The sequence below is a fragment of the Coregonus lavaretus genome (genome assembly GCF_964263955.1).
Source record: "Coregonus lavaretus genome assembly, chromosome: 33".
Lineage (NCBI taxonomy): Eukaryota > Metazoa > Chordata > Actinopteri > Salmoniformes > Salmonidae > Coregonus > Coregonus lavaretus.
In genome coordinates, this window is record NC_140020.1 from 28857298 (window position 1) to 28884069 (window position 26772).

A 26772-nucleotide genomic window follows, 5' to 3' on the forward strand; every position below is an offset into this window, starting at 1 on the left:
AGATACACGCTTTTTTACGGTGTTGGAGGGAGAGGTACACTGAAAATAGAGCGTTGTTGTTGTACGGTTGAAAGTAGGGGGTGAAAGTGGGCTATCGGGGTGCAGAGACATCGGATCTCCCATTCAAAAGTAGTATTTGAAGAAATCACTGGTAAGTGTAATTGAGCGGTCAACATTAAGAACCGTTTTGTGGCTAATTAAGATAAACGGTAGTCGCTGAAATATGTAGCCAACGTTAGCGACGCAGAATCAGTTAGTGTCAAGCGAGTTCACATGGATAGAAGAAGCCGCAGGAAGTGAGATTGCTAACGTAGCTAGCCTACTCGTGTGTTTGCCAAAATCCGAATGCATACATGCTGAGTTAGGTAGGTAGGTAGCTAAATCAATTTGCTAACTATTGCCTACAATTTTGTATCTAAATCATTAGTTCTAAAAACTTCGTAAAACTTCCAAATACGGAGTTATTATCTGCAATTAAATAGTTTTCTGGTCATGAGCTTGACAGTACTAGTGCTGCTAGTCTAGTGAGCCAACTAGCTAGTGTGTGCTAAAGTGTGCTGCTAACTGCTGCTGCCTTGCATGTTCATTCAGCTACAATACTTTAAAATAACGACATCCTAGTTTTGAAATGGTAAAACTAACTTTTGTTGAATATCAACAGCTCTCCAGTTGAGCATGGCCATGGCATGGGTGCATTGAACAGTATCTTTGCACACACTTTAACGTTAGCTAGCTTGCTATGCTACTGATAGCTACAACATCACTAGCCTCAGGCCAGTGTCTCAGACATTCAGGTGAATGCCTAGAAGCAAAATCAAAACTGTAAAGTACTTCCTAGCTCAGGGCATCCAACCCATACAATTAGGAATAGGGTCTCTATGTTCCATCCTGCCAAACCGGCAATGGAGTCTAGTGATTTTTGGCTTCAGGTTGCTGCTGCCAGCATCAGACCGCAACAGCTGTTTCTCACTTGACAACCAACTAACTGCCAATGAATGACTGCTGCTAGCTCCTGGGAAATTGATTGCAGTACTAGAGATATAAGCTTCAGCAGATTCATCATAGACACACTATGGAGGCACGCTATGGAGGCACACAAACAAGTCAGCAGGCAGGAAAAGGGACCTTCATTTGGTTAGACATGGGAACATAGCTAGCTGACTGGACCACCCAAATACTTGGCATTTTTGTGTTTCTGTCTATGTGCCTAAACCAGCCTGAGCTATTCCTTCACCGCCAGAGGATTCCCTGATTTATTATTGTGCCTGATCCATTGTGAAAAGCTGCCTGTTGTTGGACTTACAGCGACAGCTGCACTTCTCAACGCTGAGCTGGGAGCGGGGCCTCTTGGTGTGTTTCGTTTTGGTTGGAACGCCAGGTATCTTGTTGCAGCATTTCTTCAGTCAGTGCTGTCACTGTTATGGCAGATGGGTTTTGTGAATATGGATCATTTGACCTGGAAATGACTGAACTGAGTAAGTAGGCTAAACTTCCTATTGACCCTTGTTTTTGCCACAGTGTCATACCTCCAATACTTTACCTACTGTAACCTAATTGAAGCAATGGAAGATATTATTTTGCTGTTGAGGGGTTTCTGAACCTTGACTAATCAATTACTGTACAGTTTTTGTGAGGACTTTGTTAGACATTTATAGACACCAGATATCATGCTGAGTGACTTGTTGGAACATATGAACATGTCATAGGGACTGAGTGCGAAAGAGAACTTGAAGTAAACTATTAGCTCTTGGCAAAGCATGATATCTGTGTAGTTTGCCCACACAAAATTCTCCACTTGCCCTCCAGCTGGCAGAGAAGCGAGTGTAAAATCATAGTTAATCCACAAATGTCCTCTGCTCAGTTTTGTGCACCTGACTGTGACTGAAAAACAGGATGCGCTTGCTTGCCACTTTCACAACCAGTCAGAGGGTTGCTGTTTATTGTGGTTTTGAGCTGCTGCTGCGGTGTCCTATCACCAGTAGCAAACACATACCTTAGACAGTGTCTGATATTTTGCACGAATGTGCTTTTTGCATTTTAACCTAAAAAACATTGCCAGAATTGTTAAATTTGTTGGATGTTTTAGTCTTTATCATCATGTTGCGTTATTGAAAACCAATTCTTTATAAAGGGCTTTTTATAGAGAACTAGCCTACATTTTACTTTGGTAGTCATTCGTTGAAGTCTAAATCGAGCTTTGCATCAATCTTACATTTACATTTGAGTCATTTAGCAGACGCTCTTATCCAGAGCGACTTACAGTTAGTGAGTGCATACATTATTATTTTTTATTTTTTCATACTGGCCCCCCGTGGGAATCGAACCCACAACCCTGGCGTTGCAAACGCCATGCTCTACCAACTGAGCTACATCCCTGCCGGCCATTCCCTCCCCTACCCTGGACGACGCTGGACCAATTGTGCGCCGCCCCATGGGTCTCCCGGTCACGGCCAGCTACGACAGAGCCTGGATTCGAACCAGGATCTCTAGTGGCACAGCCTTAGACCACTGCGCCACTCGGGAGATATTTGGTGCATAAAATTGATTATCCCACCGGATTTCCTCCAATAGCCTAATATCTGATTTTGTAATTCAAGACATTTGATTTTGTATTCAAGACATACGCCTAAGGGTCAGAGGATCAGATCTTTCAACGCCTAGATAATTGTTTAACGTAAACATCTCAGGGACGCAATAATACACCATTAGGCCTAGCCTTTATATAGCAATCTTATAATATAGTCTAGCGACTGCTGTCTGCTATTGCCTACAGCTCGACTTCCATAAAGACAGGCTGGAACCCCCCCCCCCCCCCCCCCCCCCATCTCCTCCTCTCAGATGCCCTCTACACATTATCAGGCAGTTTACCATGGTCCATCAGGGTGAATCAGCATGCTGAATCAGCTAAAGGGCCATCTGGACTGGATTCAGACAGAAGCAGCACAGACCTGAGCCTCATTGCTCAGACTCAGCCATGATAATAAAATTGGGCTGCCTCTGGATAGGCCTAGATGGGTTGACTGACTTAACCCTGATGTTTTGTTTCTGTTCAATATTGGCATTCCAGGATTTTTTTTCCACTTAGTTATTTTTCCCAGACAGGAAAGGAGTTATTTGTATATGGCCGTGCCTGTCCTGTGCTGCTCTGAAATGCTCTGCAAATCATCATCTGGTAGTTTCTGAGTTCCTGATTCACCCAACCTGTCTCTTTGTGGGTAATAAGTATTTGAACTGAACTGCCCCGGTTATATGGCTGCACTCTCAATCAGTAAACAAACTTCCTGCTCACGTTTCACTTTTCTCATTCATATCCAGAGAGCATGAGACTGTAACGCTTTGTGTCGTGTTGAAGGAAATGGGCCTAGAAATGTTGAAAAATGGACAAAAATTAAGCCTACTACTCACACTAGTAGCCTATTTGAAATGAAGTCACACTTGGCAATGAAGTCAAACACACTGTAACCTAATTTGTTGGTTAGCTACATTGACACATTAGACAATTCTGCCTTGTGTAGGCTATAGCCTAATGACCATCAGACGGACACAAGCAATGTTGTTGAAACCAGAGCTGAGGAATGAATCATAATGTAGGAAGAAATAGGCCTATACTCAACTCCCTCATATTGATTTGTTCATCTCTGTGGTTGAAAACGCCTCTAAACAAGTCTATGTCTTAGGCCTATTTTATATAGCTTATTTTTGCTGTAAGTACAGTTCTTTGTAAGCCACCTAATGCTTTGGAAACACCAGTTTCCTTATCCTAGTCATAGATGTAGGGTTGACTTTCATCGCATGTTACCTGCCAAAAAATGACATAGCTTCATAGTAACTGTTCAGTCATTAGTCTCTAATAGTTTAGTTGACGACAGGTCAATGATAGCCCTAAAACCTGGTTTATTCAGGAGTGTCAGTTAGCCTTGCACTCGGACAAATAATGCCATACAGTTCAGTTGTTGGTCTCCTTATGATTTGAATAGACTGGTCAATGATATAGGCCTAATCCTGGAGAGTTAGCTCGCTAGCCACGCATTCTTACCACTCTTTTACCGCCTGTTTTTCAAGTTCTCCAGCTGGCATCTGATCTTGACTGTAACCTTGGCCCCTGGCTGCCTGCAAGGCTGCCTGCCTGTCTGTTCTCAGCTCCGCAGCGTGCTCATTGATTTCAGCAGCTGCTGGAATAGAAGGGAGATTTATGTTGTTTTGGTAAATGGTAAGTCTGTGAAAGTACTGGGAATATTATTCAGGCAAAAAAGAAGCACAGTCACACATCTCTGGGTAGTATATAATAACCGAAAGCGCCAAAAAAAGACAACGGGTCAAGTGCAGCATTCCGTAATGTATCAAGTGAGCGAGCATGCTTCGACAGTAGTGTGAAAGAGGTCCTGAAACTAACTACAGAAGAACAAATCATAACAAATCATAATTTAGCTTTATTGTTCAACTGTCTTCCTCTTTTGCACATTTCCTGATATGTTTTGATTTTAGGTTCTATTTATTCGCACCAAAGAAAAGAAGTGAAAGACAAAAAACTGGTAAAAACGTTGCGAAGGTGAGGTTGGAAGCCCAAAAGGGCTTATATAAAAACCACTCTTCCCTTATAGGTTGTCTTTTTTTCTGTAACTTCTAAGCTATATATCTCTGTGTTGCCGATGACAACCTGCTGGCCAGCAGCTGCAGTGCAAAGGTGAGGAATTTGGACCATGTTGAGGAGGAAGTAACGAGGTGTCACTGAATCATAAGCGGACAGGCAGGGGTAATGACCTCTGGCTTCAGGCCTAGGCTATATCTCATTCAGACAACACCCTATAATGGTTATTATCCTCAGACCACACTGTACTAATAATATACAGTGTAATGTGGTTGTAATCGCTCAGTCAGTGGTTGTTACACCAGAGTGGGTTTGATTCTTACATTATCTACTGAATAGCAGTTGCTTAGGATAAAAGCATCTCATTGAACGCTTACGACAAATAGGCCTAACATCTCTGTGCTTACATGTTGGGCCTAGCTATCTTAGCATAGCCCTGGCAGTCTCCACCCCAGGAAAAAGGCCTGTAGTGAATTCATCTCTTCTCCTCTCTCTCACACACTGAGAAATGGCTCCTTTGTGTCTTGGTGCTTTTGACATGCGGAACCCACCAGAACAGAAGTGCTATTCAGGCCCACGAGGTCGACGTAGGAGGATTTCTACGCCTGGGGTCCCACGCGGTAATAAACTGGTGGTAAGGGCAGGGCAGGACACTCCTCCTCTCTGGCTCTGAATACCACAGCAACCCTCAGTCTCTCTCAGTGCCGCTGACTGGCTGGGCTGACTGACTAAAGAGCTCTTGTTGTTTACCTCTGTTCCCTCTATACCACTTTAGCTCTCTCTTTCTCGCCACTGTTTGCGTTTAATTTAAGGTCTACACTGCTTAGTAAACAAAAAGCTAGACGAGCGAGGCGACGTCGAAAATTGAAAATGTTCCTTTGATGCCATGACCCTTAACCTCTGTACAGTGTTCGTCAGACGTCATAATCTCTCTCTCTTACTACAAAACCACACGTGGGGGCTGCAGTGCATTTGTATGAGTTCAGCCCCAGCCTTTAGCCCAACTGTGCTAATGGGAGTGAGCAGCTGAGTGCCCTACAGAGGAGGGCTAGGCTATGTGGCAGTCAGTCAGTCAGTCAGAGAAAGCAACGCAACCATTGTGTTGGTTGGGTGGGTAGGCAGGTTCCCCTCCACACCCAACCCCGTGCCCTCTGCCCATATAAGGGCAAAACTCAGCCAGCCTCCCTGAAGCTGAGCTCAGCTCCCTGACACATTACTGGAGCTCCAAGCCTGAGGGAGGCATTGCACAGCTCTGCTCTCCTAACCAAAGTTTAGGCCTGTTTTTCTCGCCAGTCAAAACAGTGTAGCAAGTAAGGTCTTTTTAAAAATGGATATGAGTGCGCCACAGCCACATGGTCCTCGGCCTTGTGTTGTGATAAAGTGGAGCATGCAGTTAATGTGGGCTAAGGCTATAGTTGAAATGCCTCAGCCTGAGCTTAAAATGCATTTTAGGTTGGTGGCTTGCCTGTGACAAATTATTTTATATGGTAGCCTAAATTACTAAGGCCTATGACGTTCATCCCAAAACAAGTGATGAGACCGTTTTTTTTTTTAAGGTTACTGTATTTTTAGTTTTTTTTTTATTTCCCCTTTATTTAACCAGGTAAGCCAGTTGAGAACAAGTTCTCATTTACAACTGCGACCTGGCCAAGATAAAGCAAAGCAGTGCGATTAAAAACAACAACACAGAGTTACATATGGGGTAAAACAAAACATAAAGTCAAAAAATACAACAGAAAATATATATACAGTGTGTGCAAATGTAGCAAGTTATGGAGGTAAGGCAATAAATAGGCTATAGTGCAAAATAATTACAATTAGTATTAACACTGGAATGATAGATGTGCAAGCGATAATGTGCAAATAGAGATACTGGGGTGCAAATGAGCTAAATAAATAACAATATAGGGATGAGGTAGTTGGGTGGGCTAATTTCAGATGGGCTGTGTACAGGTGCAGTGATCGGTAAGGTGCTCTGACAACTGATGCTTAAAGTTAGTGAGGGAGATAAGTCTCCAGCTTCAGAGATTTTTGCAATTCATTCCAGTCATTGGCAGCAGAGAACTGGAAGGAATGGCGGCCAAAGGTGGTGTTGGCTTTGGGGATGACCAGTGAGATACACCTGCTGGAGCACATACTATGGGTGGGTGTTGCTATGGTGACCAATGAGCTAAGATAAGGCAGGGATTTGCCTAGCAGTGATTTATAGATGACCTGGAGCCAGTGGGTTTGATGACGAACATGTAATGAGGACCAGCCAACAAGAGCGTACAGGTCACAGTGGTGGTTAGTATGTGGGGCTTTGGTGACAAAACGGATGGCACTGTGATAGACTACATCCAATTTGCTGAGTAGAGTGTTGGAGGCTATTTTGTAAATGACATCGCCGAAGTCAAGGATCGGTAGGATAGTCAGTTTTACGAGGGCATGTTTGGCAGCATGAGTGAAGGAGGCTTTGTTGCGAAATAGGAAGCCGATTCTGGATTTAACTTTGGATTGGAGATTCTTAATGTGAGTCTGGAAGGAGAGTTTACAGTCTAACCAGACACCTAGGTATTTGTAGTTGTCCACATACTCTAGGTCAGACCCGTCGAGAGTAGTGATTCTAGTCGGGTGGGCGGGTGCCAGCAGCGTTCGATTGAAGAGCATGCATTTAGTTTTACTAGTGTTTAAGAGCAGTTGGAGGCTACTGAAGGAGTGTTGTATGGCATTGAAGCTCTTGGAGGTTTGTTAACAGTGTCCAATAAAGGGCCAGATGTATACAAAATGGTGTCGTCTGCGTAGAGGTGGATCTGAGAGTCACCAGCAGCAAGGGCGACATCATTGATATACACGGAGAAAAGAGTCGGCCCAACTCGACTACTACTACTACTACTGTGCTGTACTACAGTGAGTATTTGTTGCTTTCCTCACGTAACATTCACCTCTGAGGTTACAGACATGTAAACCAAGGCCAGATGTTAGCCTTACATAGTCGCTAAATACATATTCAGAAGGACTTTTATGGTTCTTTTGTCATTATGAAGCTAAAATGACAAAGAACAATTACTATAATTGAGGGATTTGGCTTGAGGGTTGTTTACTTTTTGAAATTTGACTAATTGGGGAGGTTTTGGGACATAAATTCCCCTCCAACATAGACCTGTATGTGGTGGTTGTCAAAAGACAAGATGTTTAAATATGGTGCTATTTTACTGAATAGTAATAGTTGTACTTGCCAGGCCTTTTACGAACCTCCTCCGGACAGAAGTTAATTTCAAACTTTAGTGTTGATTTTATGTGCTCTGCCTTGGCCCTATAGCAGATTTGAAAAGCTGAAGATAATACTTGGAAATGTGTTGTTGGTGTGTGTCATGCTAGATTTGACTTCCATTTCTTCAGTAGTTGGGGAATGTACAGTGTTTCATAACAGCAGTGGAATACAGCCAGGGGAGATTACACTGACCATGTTCTGTCGTATGAGTACTTCTCCCCTGATGACCTCTTCCTCTTTCATCCCTTCAGTGGTCGCACTCCATCTGTCCTGAAACACAATCTAAACAATCTGTTCGCCGATTCATGCCGTGCTATCATAAGCTCATCATTACTCTGATGGCTTGTTTGAAGTTTAGAACCTACAATTGACGAGTTGGATTACAAAACAGGAGTGATTTCATCTTCCAACTGGTAATGGTAACTAACATTTTGATAGGCTATATAACTAAGCTAAGCTAGATGTTAAAGCAGGGGTTCAAACTGACGGTTGAATTGTGGTTTTCTAAGATGCAGAGCTTTGTGGTGTGTACAGACAATGGAGACAGACAAGGAAGTTAATCTTTCTCTTATCTCTCTGTTTTTTCATTTGGCAAGCTTTTGGTTTATCCATTTTTTTGGTTCAGCTCAGCAGCAGTCTGTCAGAGTAGCACGCTGATTGAAATAGTCACCTGGGTGAGAGAGAGAACTTTCTCCCGTGCATTTCAGGTCGAGTTCAGCTAGTTGGCTGGGTTTGTGCAGAGGAAGAACAAGAACAGCATTCCCTGCTGTCTTTGGTATTGATTGTGTTTAGACTACTCTGTCTTCAGGCACAGCACAATAGCAGGGTTTATTTGTCCTTGTCAAATGTAGGACAAGCAGTGACATCAGTTTACCTTGATAGTTATAGACAAAATGATGTGGTGTGTAGGCTAGATTTCCTTTTTTTACTTAAGTTAGGCTAATTTGCTAACACAAACCTCTTAAGATAATAGGCCCACTGGCCTATGTAACTAATTAATAGCAATTGCTCCTAATATTTATTGACTGATATAAGAATATATAGAGATGATGAAAGACATTTGTATTTCAACTATCAGGTAAGGTCAGAATTGCTAATATGAAATCTGACTTTGACCTGGAGTCTAAGTCTCAAATGAGACTGATTGTGACGATAACGAACTTTTTCCCTTTGGCCCCTCAACACATCTTGGTGCCCTAGTCCAAGCAAGGGATTGGTGGAAATAAGCGTATTAGTGTTGGGGCATTGAGTTCAGTACTGGTTTGGGGTCAATTCTGTTTTGGCCATTCAATTGAAATTAATGAATAAAAAAGGTGCTCTTTCTTATCCGGAACTAACAGGAATTGACCCTAACACCTACCAAGCCCCAGCTTCCGAATGGCTCAGAATGTGTTCTCTGTCAACGTTTCTGGTAAAAACAATGGTTAAATAAAATTAGAAAGGCTCATATTCCTGAAGAAAAATGATGTGCTGTTAACAAAATCATATCCACTGCTTCAGTGGACGGGGAGGAGACAGGCTAGACTGCCATGCTGTTGCCATGCAGAGTTGAGATAGCTAGATGGCCTGGTGTTTTGACACACTGAGTCATTTACTCATGGGACGTTGTGGATCTTCCAGTCCATTGAACCTCCATCACTAACCCTGGGTTGACCCTGGAGAGAGTGTGTCTGTCGGTTAAGAGCTGCTCACACTAAGCTAAGGCAGATGTCTCACCACAGGAAAAACACTTTGCCAAGAGCCGAAGAGTGCTGTTGCTATAGCCTACACACATGCACACACTGAGAGAGACAGACGTCTAGGAATCCTGAGGCAGCATGGAGAGAGCATCACATGGGTTTTGCTAGACTCCCATTGGCTCCTCTTGGGTGACCTCCACTCTGAGCATAGTCTATCACTCTCCTACTGGAGATGGAGAACATTCTGGTCAATAATGGATTCCCAGGTGAAATCTGGGATCTGTCAGTTAGCTCGTCAACAACAGACCGTATGACTGACACTATCCAGGCCATGACTATGGCCAACATTTGTATTTTCACATTTGCCTATAGCTATGATAATAAATTCATGCCATTATCAAGAGTTATTTTGACTGACAGAGTCATTAAGTAGCCTACTTACTAGGCCTAGACGTCTCTGTCTCTCTCTGTCTCAAAGAGAATTGTGTTTGTCTCACTCATTCACTCTCGAGCTTCACTGAAAGTGTCTGCGAAAGATGTTCCTCAAATCTCTCTGCTTCTGGGATGACTGAAGGGAAGTTCCCCCTGGTCTGAATGAGACGCAAGATAAGAGGGGTTCTCTCTGGTTGGCTTGGAACACCTTCAGTTGAATCAGAATGAACTAGAATGTGTGACTGACTGAGTGTTCCGGTTCACTGTCAGTGAGGAACAAAGAGCTGGTCTGAGGTGTGCATGTGTGTGTTCTCCCTGTGGGGGTTCCACTACAGAAATGTCATCTGCCTGTGCTTCCCGCTGTCCAATGGCCCGTAGTAACCATGGCAACAGTTTAGCACCTAGACGGGAGGCTGCAGGCTGTTAGCAAGATGTGTGTGTGTGCAGAAGGACTGCAGAGGCTAGGTGGATCACGTTGTCCAGAATTCATGACGAGAGGAGACCTAGAGGTGAGAGGTCAGAGGTGAACACCCATTATCCATGACACTACTACAGTCTGACAGATCAATCAGCGTTAGATTATCACCACACACACATTGGAAGTCTTTCGTCGTGTTACGCTTCATCAGTTAAAAAAAAAATCTAGATACAGTTAGTCCTTCTTGTGACGTAGCCTTAGCATACATCGTAAGCTCATTAGCAGCACGTGTGTGTCTAAGCAGTAAGCAGGCTTTTCCTGTAGACGACGACTTCATCATAGCCTGGTCCCAGATCTGTTTGTGCTTTTGTCTACTCCATTGTCATTAGCATGACAATTCCATAAGGAGTTGGCAAGAGAGCAGAAACAGACTGTCACCCAGGCTAACTTCATCATGCTAAGGAGCAACACGGCGTCACTGTTCAAGAGACTGGCCATGATTCAGCCTCAACATTGAATGTCCAAAGCCTTTCACACCCTCTACTAGAGATGCACACCATCCTATCTCATCTCTTCTGACCTAGGTACGACACTGGTGCTTGTTATTACCGTAGTAGGGTAACCGGGCTGGAAAATCCCTCTCTGCTGAAAAACATGTTTATTTTCTTGTATTCTCGCTGTATCCCAAATGGCACTAATACTTTTTGATCATAGCACTATGGGACCTTGTCAAAAGGAGTGCACTAAATAGTGAATAGGATGCCATTTGGGACGCAGGTAACCTCTCGTCCTGATTCCAGTACCTGCTGTGTCTCTTCCAGGGGAAACGCAGACTGAATCTCTCCATCATTCCAGAAGGAGAGTGAGAGAAAAAGAGAGGGGGGAAGAGAGGCTGTTTAGTCGGTGAAATGTGTGTTGAGATGGATGGCGTGGTCTGTGCTCTACACATGGTGTGTTGGCTGCCATGGTGTGTGTGGCGCCCATGGTGTGTGTCGCGTGTGGGGAGTAATGGAGTGTCTAGCATGGCGAGGACAAGACCACTCGTGTTTAACCATGGGGATCTTCCTGCTCTCCACTATGACCATTTAAGGACTGCTGCGCCACCACTTCAACAGTCCCCATGGGACCAGACCAGCCCTCTCCATCCATCCTCTCTTCCCTCGCTCCACAGCCAGGCAGGTTGGATGGAGGTGTGGGGGAGGAGGAAGCGGGTGAGGACTATTTGCTGTGACCGATGAGAAGGGAGGTAAAAGGAGCAGATCTGTTTTTCTCTCCATCTCTCTCCATCCACTCCAGAATGTGTATTCTGTGACCCATCAGAGCAGGAGGCTAAGGGGCTGTCATTAGGACAAGAGGCCCTGAAGCAGAGCTATAAGCTTGGGCCTTCTTAGGACATGCGCTGTCGCTAGAACCGAAGCCTGAGTCTAAGGGAAACCCAGTAGAGTGAGTTGTGTGTGTGCGCTTGCATGTCTGCGTCGTAGCCCTGATTGTGTGAGTGTACTTTAGTCCTGTTTGTGCGACTGCTGCTAACACGTTATGTTGCCATCTATGTTTGTGTGTTGACAAAGCAAGTAACAGGGATTGGTGTTTTCTCTTGTCAGTGAAACCAGCTCAGCACGTGTTGCCTAGCTCTCTCTCTCTCCCTCTTTCCTTGGCTGGGTTGTGTAAGGTATTCAGGGTTGTCCTGTTGATTTAATTTCCCTGCCTACATGTTGGCACACAGTGGTGGGAGAAAATGGTTGCTTGTGTTTTTGCTTCTTTTCAGGATTGTTGACAAATACTTAGTTTGGCCTATATGGGCATTTTGTACTTCCACATTTAGCTACTCTTGCACGTGTCTTTTAATATAGGGCCATTACACGGTAACAGAATGATGCTGAGAACAAAAAGCAATGATTGCGAGGACTACTTTTAACAATTTCTACAGAACATTTTACTAAACCACATTTACTTGAAGAACAGGGCAGTTTGTGCTGTCATTCTGTTAACAAACTTTGTATCTGCACTGCCCTACAGCCTCATTTCCATTCCAGTTCCTCGATATTAGATGTGGGAGATCTGATGGTGAACCGACAGTGATGGAATTCTGACGGCATAGTAAGCTTTACAGTGTGTGGGACAAAAACAGAACGTGACATGTTGTTGCTCTACATATCTTCACTCGTTACACGGAGCCAAGCTGTGGCATCTGACGTGTGCTCTGTGGCAGTCACTGTATTTGGGATGTGTGTGTGTGTGTGTGTGTGTGTGTGTGTGTGCTCCTTCCCTGCCGACTAGGTCTGGGTCTTCAGTGGACTAGGAGGATGTTAACATGGGACAGCTGAGAGATGCATTTGAATCATCGTGCCTTCGCCCGTCTGCCTGTCGTCGTTTTAGAACGGCGCTTTCACTCCTGAATAATCTAATCATGTTTAACCCGGGAGAAAGAGGAAGTTGATCAACGGAAACCTAATATTGTTTGTTTGTTCGGGCGCAGTCACGTACCATGTCAAAGATGCATAACAAGACGACTACACTTTGCTGTTGATCTGACACTCATTGACAGTGCTTGCTTTTAGATGTTCAATGCACTATATTATGCAAGACAATGAGATATTGACAGAAGCGGTCTCGATTTGTTTTTCAGAAACCAAGAAGAAGTGGATGCTCTAGAAGGGAAGCCAAGTCCTCTGCCAGATAAGGTACAGGGAACAGATCTCTATATCACATTGTTTTGATACGCATGACCCCTGGGCCTGTATTCGTAAGGAATGTCAGAGTAGGATCTAGGATCATGTCCCCCCCTTTCCTTATCTTATTCATTATAATCTAAAAGGCAAAACTGATCCTGGATCAGCACTCCTACTCTGAAACGCATTATACAGGCCCTGACCTCGCCACCACACTTGATTCATTCAGTGACTCAGTACAACCCTGTAACAATGTTACTGTGGTTATCATGATTACATGGTACTTAGTCTAAAATTAGCCTCTTTGTTATGGAAGATACACAACTTTCTCTTGTTTTAAGAGCTGGGTCATATTCAGCAGAGCACACCAATGCCAAAAGTCTTTCAACAGGAAAACTAAAATGTATCTTCTTATTGGACAAGTTCCTGTTGCACATCCTCAGTTTCATCAAGTTTTTTCTACCGTTCCGTACCGAACACAACCCAGGAGTAGGACTAAATCTTGGTCTGGGCAACCACCCGTGAGGGTTTAGTTATCAATTTACTACAGTTCTGAAATATGTGCACCAAAATGATATCCTGGTTTCAACCAAAAGTTTTTTTTCTCTAGACACTGTCTTTTCCCCAACAGAGGTTGTTTCAATTTAAAAGCAGCTAGGAAAGCCGTTTAGCGTTCCGCTCGTTTCGACTTTAATTGTACTGAGTGAGTTTTAATTACGAAGCACAAAGCGTGACAACCAGTGACAATAACATTCACAATGTTCTATTTCTGAAAGTGAAGTCAGGACAGTGTTGTGGAGCGTATTAAACCAACCCTACTGAGAACAACAACTCACACAGCAGAGAAAATAAGAAACACAACCATTTAGACTTGACTTTTAGACAGCCCGTTAAAGCAGTATTGCTTTCTGTCCTCCTAAAAGACTTCCCTTTAAAATGATACACAAGGCCCTTTTTAAAGGGGCAATCAGCAGTTGCTACAGCCAACTGCAGATTGCCCCTTTTTAAAGCTGTGAGGTATCATGTTTCTAGGTTTAGCCAATCCAACACAGGAAAGGGAGGCACATTAAATCACTCAATCATTGGTTTTCAGGTTCAAACATGCAGATAAATAGTTGACAGTGGAACCGAGCAGGTCTGAATTCCCCTCCATATTTACCATTCTGTCAGTGAGAGGCATCTGATGGTTCCACTGGAAAGGCCTTGTCTTATAGCAGGAGGCCTGCTGAAGACGTAATTGTCTCACACACACACCGCTAAGATCTCTTCGTTATTCCTAGGAATTCTTTATATAGGAACATGTTTGTTTGTAGTCAGTGTTCCTTAGACCTTCTATATCAGGGTTCTTCAATTCCGGTCCTGGAGGGCCGAAACACCTCTGTTTTTCATCCTCTCCTTCTAATCAGGGGCTAATTCAGACCTGGGACACCAGGTGAGTGCAATTAACTACCAGGTAGAAATAAAAAACAGAAGTGTTTCGGCCCTCCAGGACCGGAATTGAAGAACCCTGTTCTATATGGTAGGTTCCAGGTGACAGTAAGGTGATTTAATAGTACACCAATAATACAGCCAGTCAGCACATTGTTGTTACTATGGTAATACCCAGCCTAACTATCCCAATCTCCCTCTCTGAATATTAGCTTGTGCTTGTTTAGACTGGCCCTGGACTTGTTGATTTTTCAATTTCTCTGTGTGACACATGAGACTGAGACAGGTAACAGTAGTGAATCCACAGAGTCCATTTGAACCTGATAAACAGAATCATCCAGCCCGCCCAAGACAAAAAGATACATCATTGTGTTCCACATTCTCCTCTGTACTCCACACAGCTACACTGGTCTTCTTCCCAAATGACACCCAATTCCCTATATAGGGCACTACTTTTGACTAGGGCCCATGAGGCTCTGGTCGAAAGTAGTGCTGCACAATGTAGGGAATATAGTGCCATTTGGGACACAGTCTGGAACTTTGACAACTGCAGTGGGTCTCCCACTCGAGGCTTTTGTACCAACACCTGATTCAACTGAATAGTGGTCTCTAGAATCGAGACCACTGTTAGCTGAATTAGTGGTGTTAGTGCTGCGCTGGAACAAAGGCAGTGTACCGTATCTAAAACTGCTCTATGCTGAAGTTATGAAAGGAGAGAAGCAAACCCAGTAGTCAACTGCTCTAGGACATTCAATGAAGTACTGCACTGTACTGGGAATAAGCAACATGAGCCAACAGCAGCCCCTAGTGGGCAAAAGTGATGCACCCCTCAAATGAAATGGAATGAAGTGGATTACATTCTCAGGAGTATGTGAGGGGCTGAAGATTCCAAAAGGGATTGATTGACTGGTTGACTTACGTATGCATTGTTGTTAAGCGTTAGCCTGTCACTTTGAAGAGCTTTCCAGTAAGAGAGATGCAATGTGGGAGAGGGAGACGTACAGTGTGATGATCATGTGCAGAGCACACTGTAACAGTGGGACTTTGTGTCACCAATCTAATAGTTACTGTCTGGTATCTGGAAAAAGCAGCATTAATATATCACTGTACTGTGTGTGAATTCTCTAGAATTGAACACCTGGATATAGCCTACTAAATAGTACAGTAGAGACATGCATATCAGTTTTACTAACATACTTAGCTTATGGACCAATCAAACCACAAAACACATGCATAAGTAGACCCAAACAGCCAATAGGCCTGATCATTCTGATAATCTGTCTTCTCCTGAAAGTTTGCACTCATTCACTCCCTACCCGTTCTGTTGGGTCCAGCAGTGGCTGCGTTAGATCAGTGGTTCCCAACCTTTTTGGTTAATGTACCACCAATTAGAATTTTGCTCTGCCCGGAGTACCCCTGAAGTACCCCCTCATGTGCATTTTACCAGTAGGCCTGTGGTCTCATGAGTCTTCTCAAGTACCCCGTGGATAGCCCAAGTTATAATAATATAATATGCCAATTAGCAGACGCTTTTATCCAAAGCGACTTAGTCATGAGTACCCCCAAGGGTCCTAGTACCCCTGGTTGGGAACCACTGCAATAGATCACCCTTGCTTAATGGTTATCATGTTCACTAGCCTCTGATGTAGCTAGCCTGGTGTGTAATTATGTGTTATAGGGACCACCCGTAAAGCAGTGCTTAAAGTAGCCTATCCTCTGGAAATTACTACCGCCTGTTGTTGCCTCCAATGAAATGGTTTAAAGAGTGGCTCAACTGGTGTTTTTAAGACATAAATACCCCTTTCTATTGATTTAACAAGACTGAGCTCTTAAAGAACTTCATCTTCTAAAGACTTGATATGAAGAACCTCTGTTTTAATTTCCTCAGGCCTCTAAATACGCATGCACTCACACCACACACACAAACACACACACACACTGTGAGACATAGAGGAGCCAGTGTGTTATTCCATTACACAGGCCTAGTACATGCATTCCATGAACACCTAACCCACAACTAAATCACATCACTATATCTTGATGTGGAGTAGATTAGTGGTTTTCAACTGGTTTTGCCTTGGTTGAACCAGGTTGTCTCAGTCGAGACCCAATATTTGCATTGCGGAAAATAATTGCCAAAATCTGGAAAACAATTTTTAATGCTATATTGATAGTAAGTGTAGCAATTATATGACAAGGGAACAGCATTCCCACCTCTTTCTTTGTCAATAATAACCTTTTGCCCATATTCTTGATGAAGAATGTTAGTTAACTCTGGTTTGAAACCACTAAATCAACCAAAATACCACTGCTAATAGCTCTATATTGAAAATACTGTGATTGAAGAAAAACATTTCAGAGATTAAATCAGGGGCGCAACTTTGGTTTTAGAAGTGGGGGGGACATAACTTGTATTTAAAGTAAAAAAAATGGAATCCTGTCTGATAAACACTCCAACCGACACTCGGAGGTGTCCACATGGTCCTAAAGCACACTGTTGCCCGGTTTTGTATCACATTCGTTTTACATTTACATTATTTAGCAGACGCTCTTATCCAGAGCGACTAACAGGAGCAATTAGGGTGACTTTGCTCAAGGGCACATCGGCAGATTTTTCACCTAGTCGGCTCGGGGATTAGAACCAGCGACCTTTCGGTTACTGGCACAACGCTCTTAACCACTAAACTACCTTCCGCCCCAGACATTCCAATAATTAAACTGGGGGGAGGGGACAAAAATGCAATTTCAGATTGTCCCTCCCTGTCCCCAGTGAAAGTTGCGCCCATGGATTAAATTATTCAACAATGTAAGTTCAATATCATTTCTACACAATTTCTACCTGGTTTAACTTCAGACTGGAGTATGTTTGTCTTTATTTCAAAAAATGTTGCTCAGACACCCGCGACCTATTCAAAAATGTGGGTTGCGACCCACCAGTTCTGAATCGCTGGAGTAGAGGACACCTCACCTTATAACTGTACCATACACACTGGTGAGAGAATGCTAATGGACTGGAATGTTTGACAGCGGCCTCTAGAAGATTGTTTTCATTGTTCTGAGTGTCTGTGGAAGAGAACCACTTACCAGTCAGGTCTATGAGATTGAGTGACTTTCGCTTTACACAAATATTGTCGCTGTGGTTATCAAAGTCTATAAAGGGCAGAAACGAGTTGAAACAACCTCTGTTGATGTGCTGTATATTAGTGTGAAATGTGTTCAAAGGAGATTATAAATAAATGCATTGTCTTTTTATAATCATTGAATGTTTTTACCACAGTGAATGTTCTCTTGAATAATTTGACACATTGAATTGTACGTATATTCAAATGCATCTAAAAGGATTTACTTTTACCTTTTTTTGTTTCTATCATTCTTTCATTTTTGATCAGGTTTGCTGGAATGGGTAATCTTCTAAAAGTCCTAACAAGGGAAATAGAGAACTATCCACATTTTTTCCTGGACTTTGAAAGTAAGTCTGAAGGAGTTTGACAGGAGGTGTAACCATGAAACTCTTCCCTCCTTCAGCCCCAGTCAGTGTAATCACAAACCTCTTCCCATAGTCAGTCAGTAAGCAGTTGGCTTGTATCTATGGGTCACTCCTGGACCTAAAGCTATGGAGCTGTCTCTGTACCTGTCTCGATCTCTCTCCATGGCTATCTCTCTAACACACCACACGCCTCTTTTTTTCTCTCCTTTTCTTCTCGTTTTTCTCTCTTTCAGAAACCAAATGGGGAATCTATTAAAAGTGCTCACTTGCACTGAGCTTGAGCAGGGGCCAAACTTTTTCCTTGACTTTGAAAGTGAGCACAGCTTTTGCTTGGCCTGGGTTCTTCTCCCTTCTGTAGATCTTTACCTCTGTAGAGCTACAGTACTTTACTAACCAGGGTTTTGGGACAATTCCATTACAATTAGCTTCCAATAAGGATATTTTCTTTCATTGGCTGAAATGAACTGGAATTGACTCTGACCTTTTTACGAACCTACCTGCATGCTTCATAGTCTCTCTGCTCCTAGAATAGCCCATTGCTTGCCTATTGTCGATATCATCTAACCAAGTGATATCTGTTTAAAAGCCTACTTTTTTGCACGCACCATTTGTCATCTTCCTCATAATGTCTCATGCCAGCAAATTATGCATTATATATATATATATATATATATATATATATATATATATATTTATTTATTTTTAGATGTTGTCGTATTTTACGTCCTGATGATATCCTGACCTTCTATTGCTCTTTGCTTGTCCTGCTAGTAGAGATCTTAGACTAGGCCCAGATGTAGTTCGAACTAGCATAGTGGTTGTAAACCAGAGTGTCTCATGTTGCATGCATTCATGTATCTCCATTGCTTCATTGCCTTGCACTCTTCCTAAACATAATATAGGTTAGAAACAACAGCTGAACTGTTAACATATTAAAATATCCTGTTTTTGGCTTAAAGTCACACAGAAATGGGGGATGCACTCACACCAAGCAGATTCCTTAGTGATAACCTTATTAATTCCCTCTTGTTGTCATAGTGTCAACATCACTCTTTTTTTAAATCTACCACAGAGGAAGTTGATGGAGGGGAATTTCTTACAATGCAAATACTCTCCACAGTCATAGTATTTTAGCTGATGTTCTATATTTAGCCTTTGTCTGAAGATAATGTAGGCTACTGACTGTGTGTTAGCTGCAGCTTATAATATGAAAAATGCCATGAGTATGCTTTTGAAAAGCTAGCCTTCTAAAGGGCAGAGCTGTAAGCCTCAGCCTGCTGTAGCTTCATAGGGAGGAGCAGGTCATGCTGCTTTAATACCGTAAGATACCATGCTGCTGACCTGTTTACCACAGAGTAGCCTTGCTTTGTCTAGTCATGGTTTAGATTTAGTCTAGCTTTGATTCCAGAGATATTCATGTTTGTCGTGCTTGCTGAATGTTTTATAATTCCCTCACTAAAGTAAATTGATAGCATTCTATTAATTGCTTAGAAGTTGTATTACGGTGTGAGAAAATGGCCTATATGTACGTGATTATTTTTGACAAACCGATAAAGGCATACACATTGAAACTTCCCAATTCTTGTAAACGTACAGTTTGCCTCATCACATTTAATCTTTGAAAACCAAAGTGTCAATGTGTAGGAGTTTCATGTACAGTGTTTTGTTGTCTATGTGCTGCCTGCTAGCTAGCCAGGCTAACTGTTGTTGTTGTGTGTCAGATGCACAGCCTACAGACTGTGAGAGGGAGGTATGGAACCAGGTGAACACGGTGCTCCAGGACTCTGAGAGCATTCTCTCTGGCCTACAGGCCTACAAGGGAGCAGGACAGGAGATACGAGATGTATGTATATCTACTGGATAATGCTGACACTTACTCACAAACAGTCGTAGACATAAGCTATTCATATTCAGTACACTCACAAATGTGCGCACACACACACACACAAACTGAAACAAACCTATACATTTATCGTTCAATTAATGATCTCAAAATGATTTCCAATTCTCTGACCTGTTTTTTAAAATATTCCATATAGATTATGTATATTTAACCATGGTGTCTGTGTGTCCCCAGGCCATTCAGAACCCCAATGACATGCTCCTACAGGAGAGAGCATGGAACTCAGTCTGCCCCTTAGTCATACGGCTCAAAAAGTTCTACGGCTTCTCGCTGAGATTAGGTAAATCCAACATTCATCCCTCCACGAAGAAGCACAGAGGGGATGACATTTAGAATTACTGTCAAAAGCCAATAAATCAAATTTTGTGATGGTGCTATACTATTATTGTAAAGGGATTATTTGGTACTTTTGTATACTTTTTTAGGCAGTTGTTCTGAAAGTAGCGCTTACGAGCTAAAAGTGGTCCCCGAAAATTGCGTACTACGTCACACAAGTGCAGATATGAGCACCACGTCATTGCTCTCTCGCTTTGCTGTGGGTGCAAGATGTGCCTCTTGCTAGATGTGGCTAATTGAGGTAAAACAGTAATTCTGCCAAAAAATTATGCATGTATAAACTACATATTGACACATCCAGCCCAAAGCGGGAGGTAGAAAAAATACTTAGTATTCGCCAAAGTTCGGGAGCATGTCTTTTAAGTGTAGTCTTTTTCACATTTGAGACCTGAAAACTGTTTTAATCAACCTAGCCTCATTCCTTCTCCTGGTGTGTGTAGAGAGGGCCATGCATAGTCTGCTAGAGAGCCTGGCGTGTTTAAAACCTTACTCGTGTTTGTAATGTAATATCTGTGTGTTTCTCCTCCTGTAGAGAAGGCTCTTCAGAGCCTGCTGGAGTCCCTGACGTGTCCTCCCTACACCCCAACCCAGCACCTGGAGAAGGAGCAGGCTCTGGCCAAACAGTTTGCTGAGATCCTCCACTTCACCCTGCGCTTTGATGAACTCAAGGTCAGACTGACATATGACTGCTATTGGAACACTACATCGTCAAACAACACTTTCATTACACACACACACATCATTTCAAGCTGTTCATTTTTCTGTAGAAGTGCAATGTTTGCACCTGTTTTATTCCCTCCGGTAAATAAGAGTTCCCATATTGTCTGTGTTGGGACTAAATGATTGTCCTCTCTTTCAGATGAGAATTCCTGCCATCCAGAATGACTTCAGTTATTACAGAAGGACAATCAGTCGAAACAGGATAAACAACATGAATGTGAGTCAGAGAAAGCGCTGTCATATCTAGGGTTTCAAAAATCCTGTAACTTTCCCAATCCTGCAACCAGGATTTCTGAAAAACTTGGCAATTTTGGGGACGTTACCAGAATGTTTGTGACTGAATAGCTTGTCGGTTTTTGGTTCGCAGTCTGAACTCCTTTGTCGTTGCCATCCAGTCTCGTCTGCCTTGAAGCTAAAGATGGATCAGATATTGACACTGACTGTCTGCTTTACTCTTGTCCTGTCTTGTCTCTAGTTGGATATAGAGAGCGAGGTCAACAATGAGATGGCCAACAGAATGTCACTGTTCTACGCCGAGGCGACACCCATGCTGAAAACCTTAAGCACAGCTACGACAAGCTTCGTAACAGAGGTAAGAAACTGCTCCTCTCCTCGTTGTCAGCTGCTCTGTGGTAAGATTTGATGTTAAGATTTGTGTTCACTTAAGTTGATAGCAGCACCGTCCGTTAGCGTTTAGTGGTGTTCACTGTTAAGTGTAGTCATCGTGTTCAGTCTGATTTTAAGGCAAGTTGGTGTTATGTTGATAATAGTCACCATGTTCTATCCCCCCCCCCCCCCCCCCCCCCCCAGAATAAGACATTACCCCTGGAGAACACCACTGACGTTCTCAGCACCATGGCCAGCGTCTGTAAAGTCATGCTGGAGACACCGTGAGTTGACTTGACATGTAGACATTTTAGCAGAGCGACATTCCAGGGAAAATATATCCAGAGCGACCGTCTGTTTATTGATGCCACTCAACGTGTACTTTGAATTGACACGTGTGTGTGTGTGTGTGTGTCTCGGTGTCTTTCTCTCCAGGGACTACACGAGCAGGTTCAACAGTGAGGACACGCTGCTGTTCTGTATGAGAGTGATGGTTGGAGTCATCATCCTGTACGACCACGTCCATCCCAACGGCGCCTTCAACAAGTCCTCCAAGATTGACGTGAGAACCTCCTCTCTAATATATATACTGATACCATAATACCCTGAAGGCCCAATCTTACCCTAATGTTAGCAATGTAATTCCCTCTTTCGTCTAAATCACGTCAATGGAAAATGTGGGTGAGTGTCTATTTCGAATGCTTTAAATGTGTATTTCAAGATACTTTTTTTTATTTTTCGTCAGATGAAGGGATGCATAAAGGTCCTGAAAGAACAACCAGCAGATAACGTTGAAGGTCTCCTGAACGCCCTCAAGTAAGTCTCTAGCCTCACCTCGGTTTAGTACTTCTCTGAGGAGGATACAGGCAATGTCAAATCTTACTAAAGTTTCTGAATTTAAATGCCAAATTATTTCTTAATGGTGCCGTGGTAGGAGTGCTATTTACAATGTTCGAGAATGGTAGGCAGGGTGCTTTTTGTATAAAGCGTGTTTCTTGGCGATACAGCAAATAATCCATGTGCCTCTTGTATATCTTTTAAAAGCCTTTAGTAATATGGCATATTTTAATAGAAAAGGCCATGTCATGTAGGTGTTTCAGTCCTATGGCCTGCTTCAAATTAGTCTGCTCTCTCTTTCAGGTTCACCACGAAACACCTGAATGACGAGTCCACTCCAAAAAACATCCGAACGATGCTTCAGTAACATTTTTTGATATAAAGAGGATCAATGTACTGACCTCAAAAAAAGATGTATATGTTTACATAATTTAAGACTGGATGTTAATACTTGTGTATTTACATAGTCATTCCCTCCAAGTTACTGAAACATATAGAACTTGTACCTTTTTACTTAGAAAAATGAATTGGCTATACTGTAATTCTGTTGAAGCACAAATTGTGGGTATACCTTTCAGCCTTACAAACTGAGCTTGGCAAGCAGCACTTGGAGAAACAAGCACTCTGGTTGGCTCCTGTGAGTGAGCAGGCGAATGAAAGGAGCTTCATCATTGGTGGTTCAGTGTCAACAGAAGCTGAATTCCAAATTGACCCCCAACCTGGTCCCAGATCATTTTGCGCTGTCTTCCTAACGCCTATGGTTGTTCATTGTTGGCAAGACAGCACAAACTGATCTGAGATCAGGCTACCTAATCCCTGTGGAATGGAATGATTGGATAGGTGTAAGCAATATGGCGAAAATTCCTGTGGATTGATTGTTCAAACCTATCAGATCTACAGAAGTGCCTGTAGTAGGGTAGGGACTAGAGGTTGGTTTGGAATTTAGCAAGGGAAGCATTGAGGGGAATAGTGATGATGGCTTTCATATAAAGTGTTCTTGGTAAGTTGGTGGACATTGTTGTGCTTTGTTGGCAAGGAAGTGACGGCGCCAAAAGAAATAAACAAATCAACCAAACGTTTTAACCTTTATGGCAGGAGGATGAGGATACAGTATGTAATTTAGTTTTCTTGATTTTTCATGTATGAGGTGTGTTCCTTTTGTATGTGTGGCTCTTTGTATCTAACACAAATCCATTGCTCAAAGAAGCAGCTGTAAATACAAATGATGTCAGGTTATTTTTAAGTGACACGCAGTGGCAAAAACAATTCCTTCCTCCACCATTTTGAGGTCTCTACTCGGGTAGTAGGATAGTGGTGCTGATGATGAGCCTTAACTTCTCTCCTAGTAGTTCTCCTTTATCCTGTATGGACCAGTGAAGCCTCAGTCTTGCTGTGGTCCCATTCTCTATCCTTATACCTGAAGTGTACACTCGTTCCCTCACCCTCAACATTGGTTTGGTGTAAGTGTTGACTAGAGTGAGTTCCCACACCTGTCCATTCTATGAAGGGGTGTGAACGAGTACACACTTTGAGAAGAAGGGTCGAGAATTGGACTGCGGTCACACTTCAAGACAGTCACTTCTGGTAGGGTGAAAAATGACACTCTAATGAATCCCATTTATACCAGTTATCATTTCAGTACACATAAAGTGCCATTCTGTAGAATAAAGCCTATCCTTGTCGCTCACTCCTATACGTTACTTACATCCAAATGTACAAAGATATTTGTGTCACTGATTTTGTTTGGAGGCACTCAAAGATTAAATCTAGACTCCATATCCAAGCAGTAACCTGAGCGAGTTCCCTGTAGCTCAAGTCGCTTTGGATAAAAGCGTCTGCTAAATGGCATATTATTATTATTATTATAACCTGGGCTGTCTTGGTTTGATGATTTGATTAAATATGTCAATTTCAGACTGTGTAACTTGTGTTGCCCTTTTGAACAGTTTTTTTGTGTGTGCACCATTGTTTCATGCTAATGAACATTGACCAAAGGGGCATTATAGGAGGATTCTCTAAGCTCATTCAGCATGTATACACTGGTGTATAGATCTTTCACTTGGTTCAGTGGTATATTACAGTCATCTAATTATTAACAGGAAAACAATATTGGAAAGTTATCTACAAAATGTCAGGATTGTGAGTGGCTGCTGTTCTGGAAATATGTGGTGTTCTATGAATTGGAGAAAAAACGTTGTTTGGTAAAGGTCAGACAATCGCTTGTTATTGATTAATGACTTGTAGAAAATCTGCATTAACTTCTTGTGCTGCTGTCTCGATCCTGTCTGTCCAGACGCATGTGGAATTGAAGCTTTTTTATTTAATGATGGGGAAATGCAGGGATGAACCATTTTAGACTATGGCTGTGTTTACACAGGCTGCCCAATTCTGATATTTTGCCCAATTAACTCACATGCTGCCATTGTCAAGCCAAACATTTGTCACTTGACAATGAGTGACAGGGAGTTGGCATGATAGCACAGACTGGCACTCAGGCTACTAAACAATAGCTAAGCCTTTACAAATGTATCCTGTTCACATTTTTCCTTATTAGAGAAACCGACAACCCTATGACCATTAATGGGCTTTTATGCTAGATTAAAGTAGCTTGTCTTGTGCCTTTTCTTGTCACTAAGTGAACAATAGTCACCAACCTCAGAGAATTATTAATTAAATGTATTTAATTATACAGTAAATGATTAGGCTCTACAGTGTTGTGAAATGAGACGAAGGGCTATTATAGAGTTTCAAATCCACACACAGTGAATATCTATTTAGAATGTCATCCAAGCTTCAATAAAATCCTTACATACTCAATGCATCTCAGTAACATTACTCATCATGATAATACAATACTACTAACAAACATTTTAGAAAAAAATAGGTCAAATATCCACCATGGATTTTAACATTCATGTTAATTGTTTATTATTTTCTATATTTTCTGGTGATCCATAATACACTGTGACAAGTGTGAGCCATACTTTTTGTGTGTGATGGATGCAATGTATATATGCAATTAATGAATACTGTACATGGACTGTCAGAAATGTCAAGCTAAATGTACACCTTATGATATTGATACATCAATACACTGAGGATGTTTCAAAGGTTTAATTCCAAAAAAGATTTCTGTCAAACTTCTTTCAGTATTGAACTACACAATGTCTTCAGCCCAGTATGCTATTATTATTGTGTTGTATGCAAGCTGTGTTGAATATTATTGAGATATTTGAATATAAATTTGATTTGTTTTAACTGACAATAGTTTTTAATGGTTTGGAACGTTGGTTCGATGTTTATGAATGGCTTTTGCTTTATATTGCATATTGAATGGATGTGTGAACTGAAAATTAAACTGGTACATTTCTGCACCTGGGTTTGTTGTCATGAATATTTTATTGACATTTTCCAGACCAAACATCAAATCATAGTCATATGTCCATACATTGTGTATTCCTGTCATAATTAAACTTGGTGGAAATTAACGTCAACATGATTTGATGTAAATCCCGTCTCGAGTACACTATCAGTTCCATCCTCCCAGTACTGTGTTTGGTTGAACGGCTTCTCTTCTAAGTCTCAATTCTCCAGTACAGTGCATTCGGAAAGTATTCAGACACCTTGACTTTTTCCACATTGTTACGTTACAGCCTTACTTTAAAATGGATTTTAAAAATAAAACCTTACATCAATCTACACACAATTCCCCATAATGACAAAGCAAAAACAGGTTTTTAGAAATGTTTGCAAATTTATTAAAAAATTGAAATATTACATTTACATAAGTATTGAGACCCTTTACTCAGTACTTTGTTGAAGCACCTTTGGCAGCGATTACAGCCTCGAGTCTTCTTGGGTATGATGCTACAAGCTTGGCACACCTGTAATTGGGGAGTTTCTCCCATTCTTCTCTGCAGATCCTCTCAAGCTCTGTCAGGTTGGATGGGGAGTGTCACAGCACAGCTATTTTCAGGTCTCTCCAGAGACGTTCAATCGGGTTCAAGTCCGGGCTCTGGCTGGGCCTCTCAAGGATATTCAGAGATGTGTCCCTAAGCCACTCCTGCTTTGTCTTGGCTGTGTGCTTAGGGTCGTTGTCCTATTGGAAGGTGAACCTTTGCCCCAGTCTGAGGTCCTGAGCGCTCTGGAGCAGGTTTTCATCAAGGATCTCTTTACTTTTCTCTGTTCATCTTTCCCTCTATCCTGACTAGTCTCCCAGTCCCTGCCGCTGAAAAACATCCCCACAGCATGATGCTGCCACCACCATGCTTCACCGTAGGGATGGTGCCAGGTTTCCTCCATATGTGACGCTTGGCATTCAGGCCAAAGAGTTCAATCTTGGGTTCATCAGACCAGAGAATCTTGTTTCTCATGGTCTGAGAGTCCTTTAGGTGTCTTTTGGAAAACTTCAAGCGG

The 26772-nt window shown here is 42.4% G+C and overlaps 1 protein-coding gene across 3 annotated transcripts; it reads left to right on the forward strand.

Annotated features, from left to right (window-relative positions):
* Positions 1 to 25735, forward strand: LOC311108358 (CYFIP-related Rac1 interactor A). Of its 3 annotated transcripts, none has more exons than XM_084150992.1 (12): positions 1 to 151; positions 12997 to 13051; positions 17857 to 17936; positions 19676 to 19797; positions 20032 to 20137; positions 20726 to 20862; positions 21053 to 21130; positions 21389 to 21505; positions 21724 to 21803; positions 21955 to 22081; positions 22265 to 22335; positions 22660 to 25735. In XM_084150992.1, exons 3-12 carry the CDS (start codon positions 17867 to 17869, stop codon positions 22721 to 22723), a joined length of 972 nt encoding a protein of 323 aa, XP_084007118.1. In that variant the 5' UTR covers positions 1 to 151; positions 12997 to 13051; positions 17857 to 17866; the 3' UTR covers positions 22724 to 25735. The 3 variants fall into 3 exon arrangements, with proteins under 3 accessions (XP_084007118.1, XP_084007119.1, XP_084007120.1); XM_084150993.1 differs by lacking the exon at positions 1 to 151 and adding an exon at positions 8185 to 8254 and having other exon boundaries at positions 22660 to 24281; XM_084150994.1 differs by lacking the exons at positions 1 to 151; positions 12997 to 13051; positions 17857 to 17936 and adding an exon at positions 18008 to 18267 and having other exon boundaries at positions 22660 to 24281.
* The last annotated feature ends 1037 nt before the right edge of the window (positions 25736 to 26772 follow it).